The 18,785-nt window shown below is 35.0% G+C and overlaps 2 protein-coding genes across 2 annotated transcripts in view; one reads left to right on the forward strand and one right to left on the reverse strand.

Moving 5' to 3' along the window:
• LOC110096060 (uncharacterized membrane protein At4g09580) overlaps positions 1-8,180 on the forward strand; it is a 17,560-nt gene extending 9,380 nt beyond the window's left edge. Inside the window, exons 2-4 of the mRNA XM_020821829.2 lie at positions 6,160-6,430; positions 7,260-7,430; positions 7,507-8,180. Of these exons, the coding sequence (XP_020677488.1) occupies positions 6,160-6,430; positions 7,260-7,430; positions 7,507-7,668 (604 nt within the window). The 3' untranslated portion in view covers positions 7,669-8,180. The remainder of the gene's footprint in view (positions 1-6,159; positions 6,431-7,259; positions 7,431-7,506) is intronic.
• Positions 8,181-10,345: 2,165 nt separating this feature from the next.
• On the reverse strand, positions 10,346-11,871 carry LOC110096052. Its single transcript, XM_020821821.2, has 3 exons — positions 11,239-11,871; positions 10,968-11,140; positions 10,346-10,877 (listed from the first exon to the last, which is right to left on the reverse strand). Exons 1-3 carry the CDS (start codon positions 11,782-11,784, stop codon positions 10,775-10,777), a joined length of 822 nt encoding a protein of 273 aa, XP_020677480.2. The 5' UTR covers positions 11,785-11,871; the 3' UTR covers positions 10,346-10,774.
• Between the last annotated feature and the right edge of the window lie 6,914 nt (positions 11,872-18,785).

Consider the following 18,785-nt stretch of genomic DNA (forward strand, 5'->3'; position numbering starts at 1 on the left):
AATCCTAAATCCAACGATTCGAGAATGCTGCGCGGGTCTATATTCAAGTTTCATCCTCCTCCTCGAAAGGACTGGAGTCGACATGACTTGAAGTACAAAATGCCTCCCAAAATCCTACGAAAATACAAATGACTTTAAAGCCACCCCGATGATGGCCGTGTTGACTAGAAATCTCAACCGGATGGATCAAATCTCAAATCAAACAAAAGCTCAAATTTTTGAAATAAAATCTATCATCTAAAAATTCAAAACTAAAAATCATCCGCCTCCCGCAATTATTTGTCGGGGGTGATAAATTTAAAATTAACCTCAGTTCACAAAGAGTGAATGTGTGTCGGGTGTATCACTTTGATTCATCCTCAAATAGTCTCTTGCCAACAGGGACGTGGCACGTGCCCTCTGATCGGGTGGTTTTGCCGCAAAATGACACCATTATATTACGATCACGGCCAAAGCCCGTATGTTCCCTAAAGGCGTCAAACCCTTGAGCGATGAATCATAGGGTATATTCGATAGGCATAAAGCCCTATGTCAGCTAAGGTGGATTCAGATATATCCCCTTAGACAAACACCAACCCATGTATACAAGGTATTCTTGGACAAAGCAACCCATGGCTGCCGACAAGGTGCTTTCTGTCAGGTTGGGTCGACTACCTCCTCTGACTAAGTAGATCAGGGATCATGCAGCCCGGGACGACGAAACCATGGGATCTTGATCGGGCTCGTCTTCATTCCCCCCACCATTAGTTTTAAGTTTATAGTGATAAATTTCAAAACATAAAAATCCAAATCTAAAATTTAAACCCTAAAATTATTGCTATTATACGAGAGGTTTATAATCTATTCGACCCCTTTAACGACTAGCCTTAATCGAAAGTTCTTTCCTGTTATCAGGAGGGGTAATTAACTATAGGGACTTGCGCCTATAGGAAACCAGAACTCAGATAAAAAAAGTCCTCACAAAATGAGGGCGAAATCTATGGGTAGTGTCTTATCTAAAACCCAATCTGCCTTCTGAAAATTCCCCCGGAACCTAATCTCGTTAAAACTCTTTGTCGTCATCGTTACATAAACACTCAAAAGAAAAATAGACAAATGACGCAGAGAGGCCGAGATCACAATCACATCAAAAATGGAATTTTCGGAGCTCACATTTTCTACAAAATTTTTCTTATAATCTAGCAATCTTCTTTTTTTTTGAGTCATCTAAATATTAATTAATCCTCCAAAGCTTTCTTTTTTGATTGAAATGATTTGCCTTTTCTTACATGATCTTGTTTTACTCTCATGCTTGTGGATATGAGTACCTAGATAACCCTCTAAAAGTGTAAATATAATCAATTATGAATGTATGATAGATAAGCTATGTCATCTTTTTCAAAGATTAACACGCACTATGCTTAGATTTTAATTTATGATGATTGCTGAACGACCTAATATTTATTTATCAACTTTCCTTTCCCTTTTATATATATTCATGACCTTTTTTTTTTTTTCTGTTGGCACTTGCTATTGAGCTAAATGGCCTGAGATTTATTTATCCATTGTCCTTTCCCTTCAATTTCACAATTTTTAAATTTGTTTTCATGTACATTCTTCCCACATAAAAGGGATTTGGTTCCCAAATTCGAAGTTAATGCATACATAGAATCATACTTTTATTCCCAAATTTGAAGTTAATGTATAACACACATCTCTTCTTTAGACTCCCAAGTAGCCTTGGTCATAGAATGATTCACTAGATTACCTTCACAAAATGAATAGATTATTGTTGAAGTTCTTGAAACTTGCATTCAATGTGGTAATTTCTCATAATGCAGATCTTCTCAAATTAGTTGTGGCTCGTGTTGAATCATATGAGAATGATTAGATACATGTTTCTCAACAATGATGCATGAAAGACACAATATACACTATAAGAACTGAAATGAAGAGTCAAATGATAAATAATGTTTCTTACTTTTTTGATGACCTTAAAAGGTCCAATGAATCTTGGTTTAAGTTTTACACTCAATACAAATTTGGTAAACCCCCTTTATAGGAGACAAGTTTGAGGGATATTTGATCTTCAACTTAAAAAATGAACATCTCTATGCTTGAGATCATTGTCTAAAATTGCGCAACATGAGGCTCATCTCAACACAATTCCATTGAAAAATACCTCGTGGCTTACACCTCAAGCTTTTTTTCTTATGAGGCTTACACCTCATATTGGCTGAAGCCCGCCTTAAGGCGTGCCTCACCTCGCTGGCATGGGGCATTCGCCTCACTATATATATAATCAATATACAATCTAAACTATCATTCTTTTTCACAAAAAAGAATAAATGGTCCCCAAATAGATACACTAAGATATACAAAATCCCCATCCAACATTTCATGTAGCTGAGCTTTAAACTCCTAGAATTCAACAATAACCATTTTATATTGCTCCTTAGATATACGTGTGGTCTAGGGAGTAAGTTAATAACAAACTTAACGTTTCAAACTTTCAAATAGAAGTTTGTTTTGACATCTCATCCGAATCAAATCATGCCATTCCTTCATTGCGGGCTCACTCTAAGCTTTTTGTGTTTGATCTTGAATCAATTATGAAAAAAAGTCTGACAACCTCCTCGTAACTACTTATGAGCTTCATTATGGGATGTCAGTGAGAGAGGCTTCTAGTCAATTCCATGAATGTAAAACTCAAATCCTAGACAAACGAAAAATAACATACTGATAGGAATCCGATCTCCACACAACAAAAAGAAATAGTAACGAAGGAAAACGCAACAAAAATCAGTGAGAAAGATTTTTATTTCGCACAACAAACCAAGATACAAGTTGATCAATTATTAGAGAGGTAGATTGGCTCTCCACAAACGGCATAAATAAAGCTTCATAATTCTCTTACAAATATGAATTCAAATCAGCCATTTTTTCTTAAATAAACCTTCATAATTTCCTCCCAATCAAATTAACCCTATTTCCCTAAATAAACATTCATAATTTCCTCCTAATCAAATCAACCCTCCTTCCCTAGATAAACATTTCTAATTCTCTCCCAATCAAATTAGCTCTCTTTCCCTAAATAAGCATTCCTAATTTTATCCCAATTTTGGTCTTCTATGGTAAGTAATTAATTTCCCTTTGACCCCTCTCTCTCATTGCCCACCATCCACCCTAGTGGGGCCCACATGCTTAACCCGTCCATCAATACTCGCTCCTAAAGAGTTACCTTGTCCTCAAGATGGAACGAAAGAAATTGCTACTGAACCACTGGACTAATAGCACTACAATGAAAAATGGACCGACTCTGAGTCAAATGATCCCTGCCTCCAGCATCTTCCTAATTCATTGATAGGTGAGACTCCTTCCTTCAATATGATAGCATGCTCGTGTTCTCACAGCAAGATGATAACATGCTCGTGTTCCCGCAGAGGAGGCAACCTCTGAATTGGTTGGAACACCTCTCAATACTGTTGTAGGAGTGACTGAATCACGTCTGATGCTCCTATCTTTTCCCTATCTTCTTCTCCTTCCAAGCTCTGCAACACCACCAACCCTTTCCCCTCCTTGAAAGTTGCTCCAAAGGTGGCGTCTATTCTTTTTCCCTCAAAATTTTTACCTTTCAATCCTCCCTCATTGTTCCTATATTTGGGTTTCCCCTACTTTCTTGTCAGGTCAATGGTTCCCTTGCCTCCAATGATGATGTCTTGGCTTGAAACTCTAACATCATTTTCACCATTTCTTCCATATTCGAAAGTTTGCCCTCAATTGTTAAAATTTACTCTATGAGTTTAGATTTCAGATTTTTAAGTTCCCTAACAAGCCTCTCCTTCAACGCATCAACCTTCTTAGTCGTCATAGATCCAAAAAATGGTGCTATGATACCAATTTGGTAATAATCCAATCTCCACACAACAAAGCAACAATAATAAAGAAAAAACGCAAAAGAAATCAGAGAGAAAGAGTTTTGTATTGACGCTATAAATTAAGATACAAGTTGATCTACCATTAGAGAAGTAGATCAGTTCTCCACAAACCCTAGGTGTCGCTTGGAACAACTTCAAAGAAAAGCTATAACAAAAACATAAATCACATAATGAAAATAAAACAACATAATTAACCCTAAATAAGCTCTTATAATTCCCTCCCAAAATCTGAATTCAAATCAGCTTTATTTCCCTAAATAATTCTCTCCCAAATCTGAAATCAAATCAGCCATCTTTCACTAAATAAAGCTTCCTAATTCTCTTCCAAATCCGCATTCAAATCAGCCCTCTTTTCCTAAATAAACCTTCCTAATTTCCTCTCAATTAAATTAGACATCTTTCCCTAAATATATCTTCCTAATTCATTCCCAATCAAATCAATCCTCTTTCTGTAAATAAATATTCCTAATTCCCTCCCAATTTTGGTCTTCTACGGTAAGTAATTAATCTCCCTTTGACCCCCTCTCTTCTTGCCCGCTGCTGTCCACCTTAGTGGGGCCCACCGGCTCAGCCGGTCCATCACATACTTTCAGAATAATTAACTGTGGCAAAGTGTGATGACAGCCATCTCACGCTAAAGATAATATTGAAACCATTAAATGGTATAATAATAAAATTAATAATAGATGTCTATTAATTATTATAGTCACATCACAATCAACTAATATATGCGTTGGCTTAAAATTGTCTCCAATATGAAGCATAACATGCATCTTAGAAGTTAAGATTACTTGCTCAATTTATACACATAACAAAGGCAATAGACATAAAAGAATGTGCGGCACATGTTGTGTCAGTGCATAGGCACAAATCTAATCACTTGGCTCCTGAAACTGTCATTGCCTCAACTACTATCAACTGCCAGTACTCTGGCCAGTCCTAGCTGTTTGTGCTCCGCGGTCATGGCGTTCACAGTCATTTTCCTTCGGATGTTATGTGCAAACTCTCATTATATGTCCAAGCTGTCCGCATTGAGAATAAGCACGCAAGGCTCAGTATTGCTGACTATTAGAAATATCACAACTAATGCACAAAGAAAATGGGAATGATATCCGATCCTTGCCCTTAAGAGCAAAACCTTATTGTTTTTGTTATTGGGCACTACTCTGTTGTTCTATTTGCTGTGTTATGTTGAGTGTCCTTTTAATGAGCACAGCTCTGTTGACCATTAGGATGCTTCTTATATTATTGACATCACTTTTCTAACTATCCCCAGCCTCCCGTTCCTTGATCTTTTTTTGCACACACATGCTCCTAGTCTTGGTCTATTAGTTAGGCTTTTTCCACCTGCTCGTTGTTTGTGATCTTGATTGATATTGATATAAGTTAGGGACATATGTCATCTTTTAATCCATAAATTTGTGGCACTTCTCTGCCTCTGTCTCCATGAATTGTGGCACATTGTGTGCCACCTAGAAAATTAAGCTGCCTTTTCAGTCACTGGCATAATGCCCTAGATTAGAACTCTCTAATCATCCATTATGAGGTCATGTTAGAGAGATTATTTTGTGCGGACACTGGACACAACTTACTATCCAGAGACGAATTAGGTGCAGCCACGTCATCCAGTACCGAGCTTGGTACCGAGCAGTACCAAGCCGCGGTACCGAGTAGGGGGTGACGTGGCGCATTTTCATTGGGCTTTGGACGGCTTTCGGCGTCCGCACAGAATAATTCATCCATGTTATAAGAGCTTGCACAAGACTCTAATCCTCTAACTCTTTGATCAGTTCATCTGTGGTCCCCATCTCTCTCTCTCTCTGACATTATTTGGTTGAATCGAATTGGATCAAATTTTAATTTTCAAAGTTTTTTAATGTTACATTTACTATTCACAACGCTTGAACTCTGTAAACGTTGTTGATAATCGAGATGGTACATTTAATCATTCATTCATTTTGCATATAATTTACAAGAAAGATTTGTATTGATTTCCATACTTGACATCTTAATAATTCCTCTCTAATTCTTCTGCATTTGCGTGGTTAACTCCAATGCAATTAATGTTGATCTGGGACAGTGCCAGAATTAAATTGCATAGTTCGAGGAATTGAAGTGCTTCTAAGGCACTTAATTGATGAATGATTTTGCTCCACTTTTATTGCAATTTTGTTTAAGTATTACCCTATTTTATGCAAGGATGAATCAGTAGCTTAGGCTGGCCATTTTCTAATTTATGCAGGGACCATCTGGAAGGCTACGCAAGTGACTATACTGTACAAGTCTTGGTGGGTTACTGTACAGTTTACATTTTCATGCAAACTTTCATGATTCCAGGGACTATTTTCATGTCCCTGCTTGCTGGTGCTCTTTTTGGAGTCTTTCAAGGTGTAGCTCTGGTGGTCTTTGCTGCCACTGCCGGTGCATCATCCTGTTATTTCCTATCAAAGTTGATAGGAAGGCCTCTTGCCTTCTCACTATGGCCAGACAAACTTGTATATTTCCAAGCACAGGTAAATTCTGGCTATGCTCGCTCTCTTATTGCATTATACGAACTTGACCTATCACTTTTTAAGTAGAAAATTATCATATCAGGCAATAGTATTGGAGTTAAAGTACTAACGTCAGCTTTCAAATACTTATTATTTTTTAATTTCACGTCTTCCTATGTTTTCATTAACTGCTTAAGAAGGTATGCCTAGTTGTTGAAACCTACCTATAAGTGTGTGAAGTGGGATTGATGTATATGGAACACATTCCATCTTAGCAGTGAGAATTTGAAAGAAATAAATACTTTTTTTTATTGGGAGTTTTTAATGAGGAATCTAATCTAAAAGAGGTAAAATTTTATGTACGAAGGATAAGTATCTTCCTCGAATAAGCGGAAAGTCGAGACAGAAAAATACCTTTAATTTTAATAAAAGAAATCTAACTTTTTCTCTAGTTTTAGGAGTTTATATGTTAACTTAATTTTAACATTTATTTTCTTCTTTTCCTGACCCAATAGCAAATTCTATGAATAATTTTGCTTCTCTCTATTAAGAGTCTCAACCTAATGAAGTGAATATATCCTGTATTTTCTCTTATTTTCTTTCTTCTCTCAAATCTCAATTAATGTGCAAATGTTTTGAAGCACTTTAAAAAGAAGGTGCCCCTAGCTTGTGAAATAATTACTTTCTAGTACTCCCAATAGTGTCTATTGTCCATGCTCCTGAACTTATTTTGTGAAATTGTCAAAATATCTCTACTTTTGAACATAATTCGTCCCTAAACACTGAACAATCTTATGTAGAATTGATGCAGTGCATGTTTCTCTCATCTTCTACCTCTTAATTTCGGCAGGTGTCGAAACGAAGGGAAAAGCTACTGAACTACATGCTTTTCCTCAGAGTCACGCCCACCTTGCCAAACACTTTCATCAACGTGGCTTCACCAATAGTAGATGTACCCTATCATATATTCTTCCTGGCAACTTTTATTGGGCTCATACCAGCTGCTTATGTGACAGTCAAGGTATCGTTCACCATTACTGACAGTAATCTCCTCTTCAAATAATGTATTTGTCTACTTATCACATCCTCCAATGCAGGCTGGTATTGCCCTGGGAGAACTAAGATCAATTGGCGACCTCTATGATTTCCAGTCCATAGCTACATTGTTCTTTATTGGTATCGTTTCAGTGACACCGACATTATTTAGCAAGAATCAGGTGGCTGAATGTGAAGCTAACAGCAAGGTCATGGCTAACTGAACTGAAGCTCAAGTGCATTCTTATTTTCTTTATTTTCTTTGTATATAACTTAGCTTCATGAATAGGAGAAATTATTAGGTTCGGACACTGAACAGAGAGAATCATCCGGATTTCTTTCTATCTATAGTCAAGGCACAGCTGCTACAGTAACTGTGCTTTTACTGTAGGTAGAGAGAAATCCGGATGATTCTCGTTGTCCGGTGTCCGCACCTAATAGTTTGCCCATAAATAGGCAGCTTCTCTATGATTGTCTGTAGAGTAGCTGGACCAGCTGCTGTATTCGTTCCAGTTTGTATCACGTGGTGATGTATCCAGTTCTATCCAAGCTGCTGTGCTGCGCATTGTACATACCATCCTATCCTTCCATAGAAATCTTTGTTCCCCATCAGGTACTGAGATGAAAGTTTATTAGCCGAAATTTTTATTCGTATATTCTGGTTTACACTTTACACTATGTGTGCGTTCATTCGCTTTCTATTTGTGTGGGTAATGTGGATGGTGGGTTTCCTTCACTGGGTTAGCCTTGAGATTTTCTCCGTCCAAATTATGACATGAGAATGGTATACTAATTTTTGAAAAACTTTATTGAATCCATAGAAGTGATGAAGTTATTGAAACAATGTTGAAAGAGATTTTTTTTTTTTGAACTGATGAGTTGTAATTCATATGTGACTTGAATATGTGATCTCAATCATATCTTTTACTCAGTGGGCTACGAGAAATTATTTCGGACCGAAAGTTTATGTTCGGATTGAATGTACATACTGTGTACAAATGTGTACACAATTTGAACCAAATTGTGTATAAAAATTATACTAAATGTATATAATGTGTATATTCACAGTCCAGAAAAAATTTTCAAGCCGGACTCCACACGGAATAATTTCTTGTTATAGATCCTTTCACATGATGAGAGATAGGATATGTAAGATAGCTTGTAGGCGTACATGATGCAATTATTAGTGATTTGACATGTTGGAATAGTTATGAGTGTAGTTCAGGAAAAAATATTTTGTGTGTATGTCAAACGCTGTCTGGAGACTATTCGGCAACGGCAACTCGGTACCGTTGACGTCTCTAGATGGTGCACATAATAATTTATCGTAGTTCAGGCATCCTATATTTTCAGCACTTGAGGTTAGCAGTTGAATAAATATGATGAACCTTTGAACAAGAAGTTGCAGGAAGGAATTTGAACCCCCTCTCTGTAAGAGGACATCATATGAAAAATGATATGTTATGAATGAAATTAACTTGATTTGAAGGGAGGCAAAGGTGCTGAAACAATTTGAAGCACCTGTTAACTAGAAGCTATTTGTGGGGTGAAAGAAGTAAATAGATGAGATTGATCAAGGGAAAACAGAAAATAATAGCGGCTGTCAAAGAAGTCCCTGGGTTTATAAATGTCTCAGAAGTCAACATGTAAGCTTTTCTTGTTTGCAAGAGATTTAAACCTAGCTATTATGCCTCAAATTATAGAAGAATATAATATTTTTTATCTCATTATCTTGCAAACTAGAATGTTGAACTATAATCAGTTAAAAAATAAATAAGCACTTAATTGTTTTTGTAAGCAAAGAAGTTCTAAAGCATTTTAATTCCATCGTTACGGCAAAAATACCAATAAGACAGTACTATGAAGCAAATTCATGAGTAAAGAATGTGTTAAATGTTAATATTCACTGTAATATATCTAATGAAAGAAGTGAAATACAATTTAAAAAATTATTAGAGATATGTGAGCATTTATAGTTAACAATAGTTAGCTCTATTTCATTAGACAAATTACTAGTAATTTAACAATAACAGATAAATAGGACATAACCCAAAAAAAAAAAATAACAATAACAGATGATGCTATATGTTGCACATAAATGCTATAATAAAAGAAAGGCCAATAAACTTTCAAGCTTGGGCTTTCTTTAAATAAATTCATTTTTTAGATTGATAGATCAAAAAATAAAATACGGAAAATATTGATTAATCTACTTAAACACTGCCGTTGTCAGGTTCTAAGTCCTGGATGAGAAAAGTGGAGAGTTGCGTTAGGTAGTCGATAGCCAGCGTAAAACTTGTCGAACAATAATGACATTAGCCGACCCCACGTAATAGGATAAAGGCTTGATGTTGTTGTTGTTGTACTTAAATACTGTAGAATTCAAATTTATTTCAAATAAAAAGATAAATAATAAAAACATGTTTAAAAATATTTTGACAAAAAAATTCAATATAAATAATTTTGAATAATTGTTAAATTTAAAAATATCAAGTTATAAATGATTCTCAATATATATAAATTTAACATATACATAAATTTTAAATTTTCTGTAATAATGCATAATTAAAATTAATTTAAAAAGTAAATTTAAAATAATATTATAAATAATAAAAGAAAAAATTAAAATTAAATATATCATTAATATATTTATATTTAATTAAATAATAAATATTAAAACTGGCAAAATATTGAGATTTACCAAAAAAATTTCATATACCAAGATTATGAACATATAGAATTTCCAGAAATACTCGCTACAAGTTAATATATATATATTAAATAATATAGATATACAGTAATTTACGAATTAAAAAAATAAAATAGCTATCATCGCCTTCATTGGCTGCAGTAAAAGTTTCCAATACATCATTCATTTTATAATATTTTATTTTTGAAATATTACTTTTTTATAATTTCGCCATTAAAAAAAAAAAAACCCTAAGGACCGCCACGAATCCTTGAAGATCATTCGGTTATTTCTTATCAGCCCCCCTACAAGAAGGAAGTAGTTTCTGATCAAATTTTGGATCGGATTGAATCTTAAAATCATTAAATTATAAATATAATTTGATGATTTATCTTAAAATAAATTTAATAATTTTAAAATCCATGCTATCAAAATTTGATCAGAAAGCTGGCCCAAATATATTTTACCCTTCAATAACTTAGCAGCAGCTCTGGTGGCGATCCCTTCTCCATTTTGGAGCCAGTCTTCTCTCCCCATGCAGCCATGGTCCCGTCAGTTATTTCATCACAAGCTCTTAGTTACTGTAGTTTCTTCGGGCTATTTACAGAAAGAAGAAGAACAGATCAAGGCCGTCATTGTAATCAGAAAGCTTCCACAGATGACGATGATGAATCCACCATGCCCTCTTCTTCCCCTTCCTCCTCTGCTTCCCAGAGGAAATGCGCATAGGACCCCAGCACATAGCTGCCAAATACAATCGCCCGCCATCACCATCAAAAGTTCCTTTCCCACAGAAGCTTTTGAGAGAGAGAGAGAGAGAGAGAGAGAGAGTACCAATCATTAGGGGAGGCTTCCACGGCGCGCTCATGGTAGGTTTCGGCGCGCTTGCAGTCCCTGTGAGAATCCCAGATCAATCGCGCATAGAGCGAGAACAGGTCGCCGTCACCCGGGCAGGCAAGGATCGCCCGGCCGTAGTAACCCTCGGCTTTCTTTAAATCCCTTTCAACCTTCCATTTAAAAAAAAAAAAAATATCAAAATCAAGAATCCGAAAGGGTAGTTGGGATTTTGAATCTTTATTTTTGTCTTCTTTCTAATTTCTATTACCTCGTGCAAGAATCTTCCGTAATTCCTCAAGAGGAGAGGATTCCCAGGATCCGCCCTCAGCATCTCCTGGTAATAGTGGTCAATCATCCGATTTCCGTCGTTTTCCTCGTTCCCGCCGTCACCAAAGCTTCCTCCCATGCTCTTCCTTCCTTTCCCTTTCCCTGATCCACCGGAAAACTCGACTTCCTCGTCCTCTTTCACCACAACAACCTCCTTAGAAACCCCCTTCCATACCCTGGCGTGCAGACCGTCCTCCTTCACGTCCGGATGCAACGCCGGCGGCAACCATCTTGATCCGCATGAACTCATTGGAGCCGACCTGATAAGATCGGTGTCAGATCTGACCCGCCGCAGTAGATTGACCTTCCCCGCCGGCGAAGAAAAGCTCCTCCTCTCCCTCACTTCGAGTGGCATCCTTTGGGTCTTGCTCCGGCGGCATAATGATATGCCGGCATCATGGCCACCGGCCGGCGATCTCGGACAAAAGCCGGAGACATCTCTCCCGGGTGAGAGGGATCCTGTACGGTTAAGAATCGCTGCTCTCATTGTGAATAGTTGAGTTTGTGCTCTGGTTTTTTCGCTCACTGGTCGTCTGTTTGGTTTCTTTCGTCCAGGAAGAACTGGAAGTGGAGGGCTCATTTATAGGGCTTTCTAACGGCGTTTAGCTCGGAGATTATGCGAGCTCTATATATAACGGCGTTAAGGGATCTCTAAAAGATTTTCAACACGTGTAGCGGGGCCCGTTAACTGGCCTTCTTTCTTCAAGTGTGGTAGGGGACATCGTAGAGCGGACGACGGAGGGAGCGCCACGTGCCCAAGCGGTGGCTGCACCGTACCGCCGGTTCTTTCGCTTACTGTCCAGATGAGCCTATTCGGCGGAAAATTTTGTGCCCAAAATAACTTCGTATAAATTTATAAATTTATTTTTAATTAAATTTATTAAAAAATAAAAATATAGAGATTTGTAATTATGCTGTGCAAAAGATTATTTATTCTTACCTAATGGTCCATTAACTCTAATATCAAAATTGATTATTTTTTGTTGACTCTTTTATTTAATAAGTTAAGAATTTGATTATTTTTATGAACTTTGTTGCGTCGTGGAATGTTTATGGCATCAGAGAAATATAAAGTTCAGCATTCTAGTTTCATATGAAGATTAAGTTCACAAACAAATAAAAACTCTTAAAAAAAGAAAAAAAATATAAAGGCTTATTCTGTCAAAAATGATTCTACTAATATTTGTGATAGATTACAAATAATGCCCTCATCATAGGAGGGTGTTAGTTCAAATTTAGCAAATATACATGATATATATGGTGCTGTATTACATGGGAAATCCCAGTGATATGATAATTACTCTTAGGAGTATTGGGCTGTTCATTTGATTGGTAGGGCCATAGTCAGGAGATGAAGGTTGAAGAGATCATAGTTGGCAAGTGACAAAGGTCAAAAGAAATGTAGTTGGATGATGATAGCCGAGGAGATCATGGTCGTTGGATGACAGAGATCGAAAGGACCGTAATCGGGTGATGGTCGAAGGGACCGTAGTTGGCTGCCGATAGAGGTTGAAAGGATTGTTGTCGGACGTCGTCGTCAGCTCAACCCTTAAACTTAAGATCACAGAGAAGACAATATGCTTAAGAGATTTCCACAATTCCGAAGATTAGTCTCCTTGATGTTGATTGAATAACAAAGAATGTTTCATCAATGCCTAGATATGGCTGGATATTCATTATTAATTAGTCGTTGGATAGATGCTAGAAAATGTTTGATTGTTGCAAACATATCTAACAACAACCAATGAATAGCCAGAAGTTTGATGATAGTCGGTGCATGGTCGGAGTCCAATGACTATCGGTAATCTAGAAGAGATTCGGCTAGTGGCGCTAGCTTGAGAAAGAAAGAGAGAAGATCAAGAGCTACATGTTTGAGTGGCATGGCTTTGTGATCCTTAGTTTTTCTTATCTTCCTCCTCTCCTCCCCCCCTTTATGAAGAATGAGTGATCTATTTATAATTTTTTTAATGAGGCATGACTAATAAATATGTAGAAGATCAAATAGAATGTTGGGAGTGTTGCAATGGATGATCAATATTATTTCCCTTTATTATGGATCATCTATAAAAAATTGTATCTTAATGATGTCAAAATTTAACGATCTTAGGCTCGTTGGATTTGTCTCGTCGAGCCGCTCGATTCAACTATGAGCATGTCACATTTGAATATCATTTGGTCATTCAATCAATATTCTGGAACTTTCAAATAAGCTTTGGGCCCTCGATTTGGACTCATTTGGGTTCAAATTTTACCGATTTTGGTGTAGTTGGTTTCATGTCTTTGAGACTTTCATTTTAAATATAAGCTTGCTGAAATTAAAATTTGGATGGTCCCGATGTTTGCAACAAGATTTGTGCCCCGATCAAGATAAAGTTTTGATGATACATCAAACTTATTTATTAAACAAAATTTTATTTGATTATGTTGAACTTGATAATATATATATATATATATATATATATATAGTCATATAAAGATCATATTAAAATATTTTATTTTCTACTTTAAATAAGTTAATATCAGTGATATACTTTAAATATAAACTCATATTTAAATTTAAAATTGGATATATAGGTACATAAAAAATTAATGATATACATTTAAATCATCATTAAGTTTTTGTTACAAAATGTGTCTAATAGTTTATGCTATTATTTTAAAATACTCATATTGGGAAATGAAATAGGACGTCCCAATAATTTTTTTCCCCAAAAAACTTTTCGTGATATTCTAATTAAAAAGTAATTAAAACGGTTCTTAATATCTTTAAATCTATTTTGAGATTAATATAATAATAAATTTTTTATATTATTCTCATTTAAAAATATATTTAATTTTTTAAAGTCATACTAATTAAAATTTTAATTAAAATATCTTAACTTAATAACGTTTTATCTGTTAAAAATTTTAATCAGAATATTTTTTATTTGGGAGTTAACTAGAGCGTTCTTACCCAATATTTTTCATTAAAAATAATAAAGCAATATACATTAAAAAATTGCATTGGAATATTATGATGAAATTTAAAAAAATAAGGAATTTAAAGATGTATGATATTATTGTGTGCAGAAAATTTACAATAATAAAGAGAATTTTATATCATAATTTTGTATAAAAATTTAGCTTAAAGATAAAAGAGAATAATATAATAGAAATTAATATTTTTTCTACGTGAAAAATGAATAAATAATGGGCTTGATCTTCTTGAAATAATTTACTAAATTTTATAAGTTATATAGAAGTTTATTATTCTCAATTAAAAAAAAATTATCTTAAAAAAAGCCTTAAAATTTGACTCTATAAAAATCTCATAATTTAAAACAATAATAATAATATATGAGATTTCTTTGATATAATTTTTTTGAGACATTTATGTTAATTAAATCAAATTTATACACATATCATATTCATAAAATTCAAATATAAAATCTTTTGATTGATATAAGTAGTTATCCAGGGTGGTGGCCCGCTAGTCTGAACTGTTTCCAAGGTGGCAAATATGGGCCCCATTACATTTTGTCTCTACCCAATCAGAAGATTCCTATTTCTGTCAAGCAAATAATAGAATGGGCCCACCTCCCTCGTGAAAAGATCAGCTAACCACCGGTGTCAAAAAAAAGCTTAGAAGACAATGAACTACAAGTCAAGAAGGTTTGGCAGATCCATGGCAGTAACCAATGTATCTAATTAGTGTATAAAAAGTGATTAATTATATGCATAATTACGTAATTAGATTTGGAATAATAAATTATTAGTAGTATGCACAATGACAGCACTATTTATATTATATAAATAACAATAATCTATACTTAAAAGATCAAACCATGCTTATCTCTAATCAATATTTATCTTAACATTATAATATTATTGTTATGAGCATCACATACAATAATACAGGTCCAAATATTAAATATAGCCCTCCTTGTCGCCCTAATCAACAATGTGCTCTTTGTATTATCCAAGGTATGTAAAACCGAACGGGATAGGTTAGTTCAACCGGTTGAATCGTGAACCGATTGACTGGCCGATTCGCTTCCATCACATAACCGATCTCATATAAGACCGGCCAAAATAGTAGGATTGGTGGTCTGACCGTAGAACAAGAGAACCGGCGCCGATTTTAAAAAACCGAATAGTTTCACAATCGGGTGTCGGACGTAGCCTTGATACATGTGGATCAAACTGACTTTGATCCCTTCGGTTGGGATGGTTCGTGATCGGGAGGTGGCTCGCGATCGTGAGGTGCAGAACTCTTCGCATAGGACAATTTGCGATTGGGAAATGGTAATGTCCGATACAATAGCTTTTTCGGATGCTCCAAGCAAAGACATGTCTAAATGCGATGCAGAGGTCGACCAAGGTTCATAAGTTGCTCCTCTCAAGTTAGATGGGTTTCGCAAGCAGGACCAATTGAGCATGTCCGATCGACCACGAGCAAGAACTAAGTAGCAACCTACAGGTTAGCGATTATGTTCCCAATTTGATTGTCTCAAAGTGTGGACGTTGATTTGTCAATATTAAAATTTAATGATTTGGATAAGAATTCTAGCTAGGTTAGAGGAGAAGATTGGAAACTTGTTGGAATTTCCTGCACAAATTGTATGAGCAAAATGAAGATGCCAAGTGCACTCTAAGTGTTTGTCATAATGGTTGCCCAAATGGTCCATGAAGCAATTCGATTGCTTGCTGGGGGGATGGTTGTTTAACATGTCAGGCTTCAATAATTTAATTATAGCATATAATTATAGTCACCATTTCAATTTAATTATATTAATAAATAATATGTAATAATCAGCCAAAAAATACAGAGTTCAAATTCTTAAAATTGAGATTTAAATGATAGATTATCATATTATTATATTACTTTTTTTATTATTTTATATATTATTAATTATTTATTACATCATTCCATTCCGTTCGACATGTTAAACTATAATCGTCCGATCAAAAACCTCATAATTAAAAGTGGAATAGAATATTATCTAATTTGTATTGAGAAGCGATAATCATTCTTATGGTTTAAAAAGTGAAATGAGACGGTGGAACCGACATGGCCGCGCACGTGACGACATCTCTCTCCGCGAATGAGATGCAACATATTACGGCAGTCACGTGATCCCGAAAATGAGAGCTGTTCAGCCTATTTTGGTAATACTAAAATTGGGCCCACATCACCACGCTCCAGCTTCCCCACATTCCCGTCACACATGTGAGGTTACCGCCGTTTTTATTTTGACGGTCAGTATTCCGGCACGTGTCGTATCGTAGCGGTGCTGCGTGTGTGAACCTGATTGACTCTTTGACCGGATTCGACGCAAGCCTCGTGATTTGTGAGGGTTAGGGCATCTCCAACCGAACGGCAAACACTTGTTTGCCGTTCTTGCTTTGCTCCAACCGATCGCTATTTTTGACGTCATTTGATCGCGGATGAATAGTGTGACGCCAATATTGGCGTCGCACTGTTCATCTGCGCCATTTTTTCTCTCTACCGAACAGGTTGGGAAGAAAGGCGCGAAAGAAAACGACTGTTTTAGCGGTAAAATGGCGTTAGATTGGAGATGAAACACGGCATTTTTTTATTTCCCTGCATTTTGAAGTGAAAAATAACATTTTCGGTTGGAGATGCCCTTAGCGGTAGACTATAGAACATGGAGAAATTATTGTCTGCGGTCGGATTCCAATGACAGCTTGTCACATCAACGGATACACTTCGGACCTAGTGCATCCAATGATGTGGCGCATGATAATTAAAATTCGAATGCATTCGAATTCGGCACACAATAATTTCTCATAAAACAAGGGAGACTTCAAAGCAAATTAGAAGAAGGCTTTGTTTGGGACGGCTTCTTAAAGTAGTTTGTTAGTAAATTTTTTTAGAAAATTTCTTTAAGAACAAATAAGAAAGTTGAGATTTTGTTTGGAATATTTTTGTTATTACTTTATAAAACGACTTTATAATATCAAAATTTCTAATACAAAAAAAAAAAATTATAGTAAAAAATCATTTTAGAAAGCAACAAATGAAGATTTCGTTTGGTTGTCTGGTACGTTTTGTAAAACATAGTTTTAAAAATGTTGGTTGAGGAAACAGAGGTTAATATCAAAAAATTTCTCAAAACAATCGAAAAATGACGTTCCGTAAAAAGCATTTCTAGAGAAGAAAAATAATTATGCCGTTTCGAAACATAAAAGGTGAAATTATTCCGTCGCAAACAGGGCCTAAGGTTTTCCTTGGGATGACTTTCTTCTTACTTTCTAAAATAACTTTTTAGTACCAAATTTTTTTGAATTTGAAATTTTTGCAGTACAAAAGTTGTCTCAAACAAAGCTTAAATTATTTATTTAAAATAAAATCAAACTAAAGTGTTTTGTTTAATCGATTTGCAATGCATTTAAAAAATTTCTTAGTATATTAAAAAAAACACTTTAATTCTACCTGAACTAATTGAAAGACGGTTAGGTAACAAAATTAGGTAGTTATGAGAAAAGTTTATTTAGTTAAATTTATATAAAGATATAACACATAATTATATATAATTTAAAAAAGACGTCAAATTTTTTATGTAAAAAAATCCACAACAACAACAAGAAATATGCTATCCTGCTTCGTGGAGTCGGCTATATGAATCCAATTTTTCTATTGTGTCCCATTAGGAGTTAGTTTTTCATTTAAATCTAATAAAACATATTATTTCAAATACTTGCTAACCATTTTTTTTCTACATCTATCTTTATTAACATAGGCTAGATCTAATGAATCTAGTCTCCTAATAGGGCTATCGAAAGGCTGATATTTTATGTGACCAAACAATCAAAGGCGACTCTCTCTAACCTTATATATTATTGGAGCTAATCCAAACTTTTCATGTATATACTCATTTCACATCATCTCTAAGTGTAAAGCCAGTCATCCACTTGAGCATCCTCATCTCTGCAACACTTAACTTAATTTTATGCTTTTAGTTTAATGGCCAACATTCTACACCATAAAGCATCGTAGTTCTTACCACCATCTTTTAAAAAAAAAAATCCTTAAGAGGGAAACTTTCGATCACACAATAGGCTAAATACATTCCTCCACTTCAACCATCTAATTTGGATTTTACTAATAATATCACCCATCTATTGAACTATCTCTTTAAATAATAGATATAAAAAATGTGTACTATTTTTAATGACTTGATTACTCAATATCCTTCTCTCGAATCTCTCTCTCTCTCTTATATGTCCATTCAATTTTTCTTAAGGAGAATATGAGTCTACTTATAATTTTTTTAGGTAGTATTTTGATCATTTTAATTAAAAGCTTTAAACACTCAATCTGAATTCTCTTGATTATAAGTTGTTAGTTAGGCACTTAAGTGCTTTTATGACATCAAAATTCAGATGTTCCTAAAGTTATTTTTAAAGATTTTTGATCAAATATTACATTAAGATTAAAACTTCATCATATGAATTTTCTAATATATATATATATTATATTAATCA

This window comes from Dendrobium catenatum, unplaced genomic scaffold (genome assembly GCF_001605985.2).
Source record: "Dendrobium catenatum unplaced genomic scaffold, ASM160598v2 fragScaff_scaffold_1228, whole genome shotgun sequence".
Lineage (NCBI taxonomy): Eukaryota > Viridiplantae > Streptophyta > Magnoliopsida > Asparagales > Orchidaceae > Dendrobium > Dendrobium catenatum.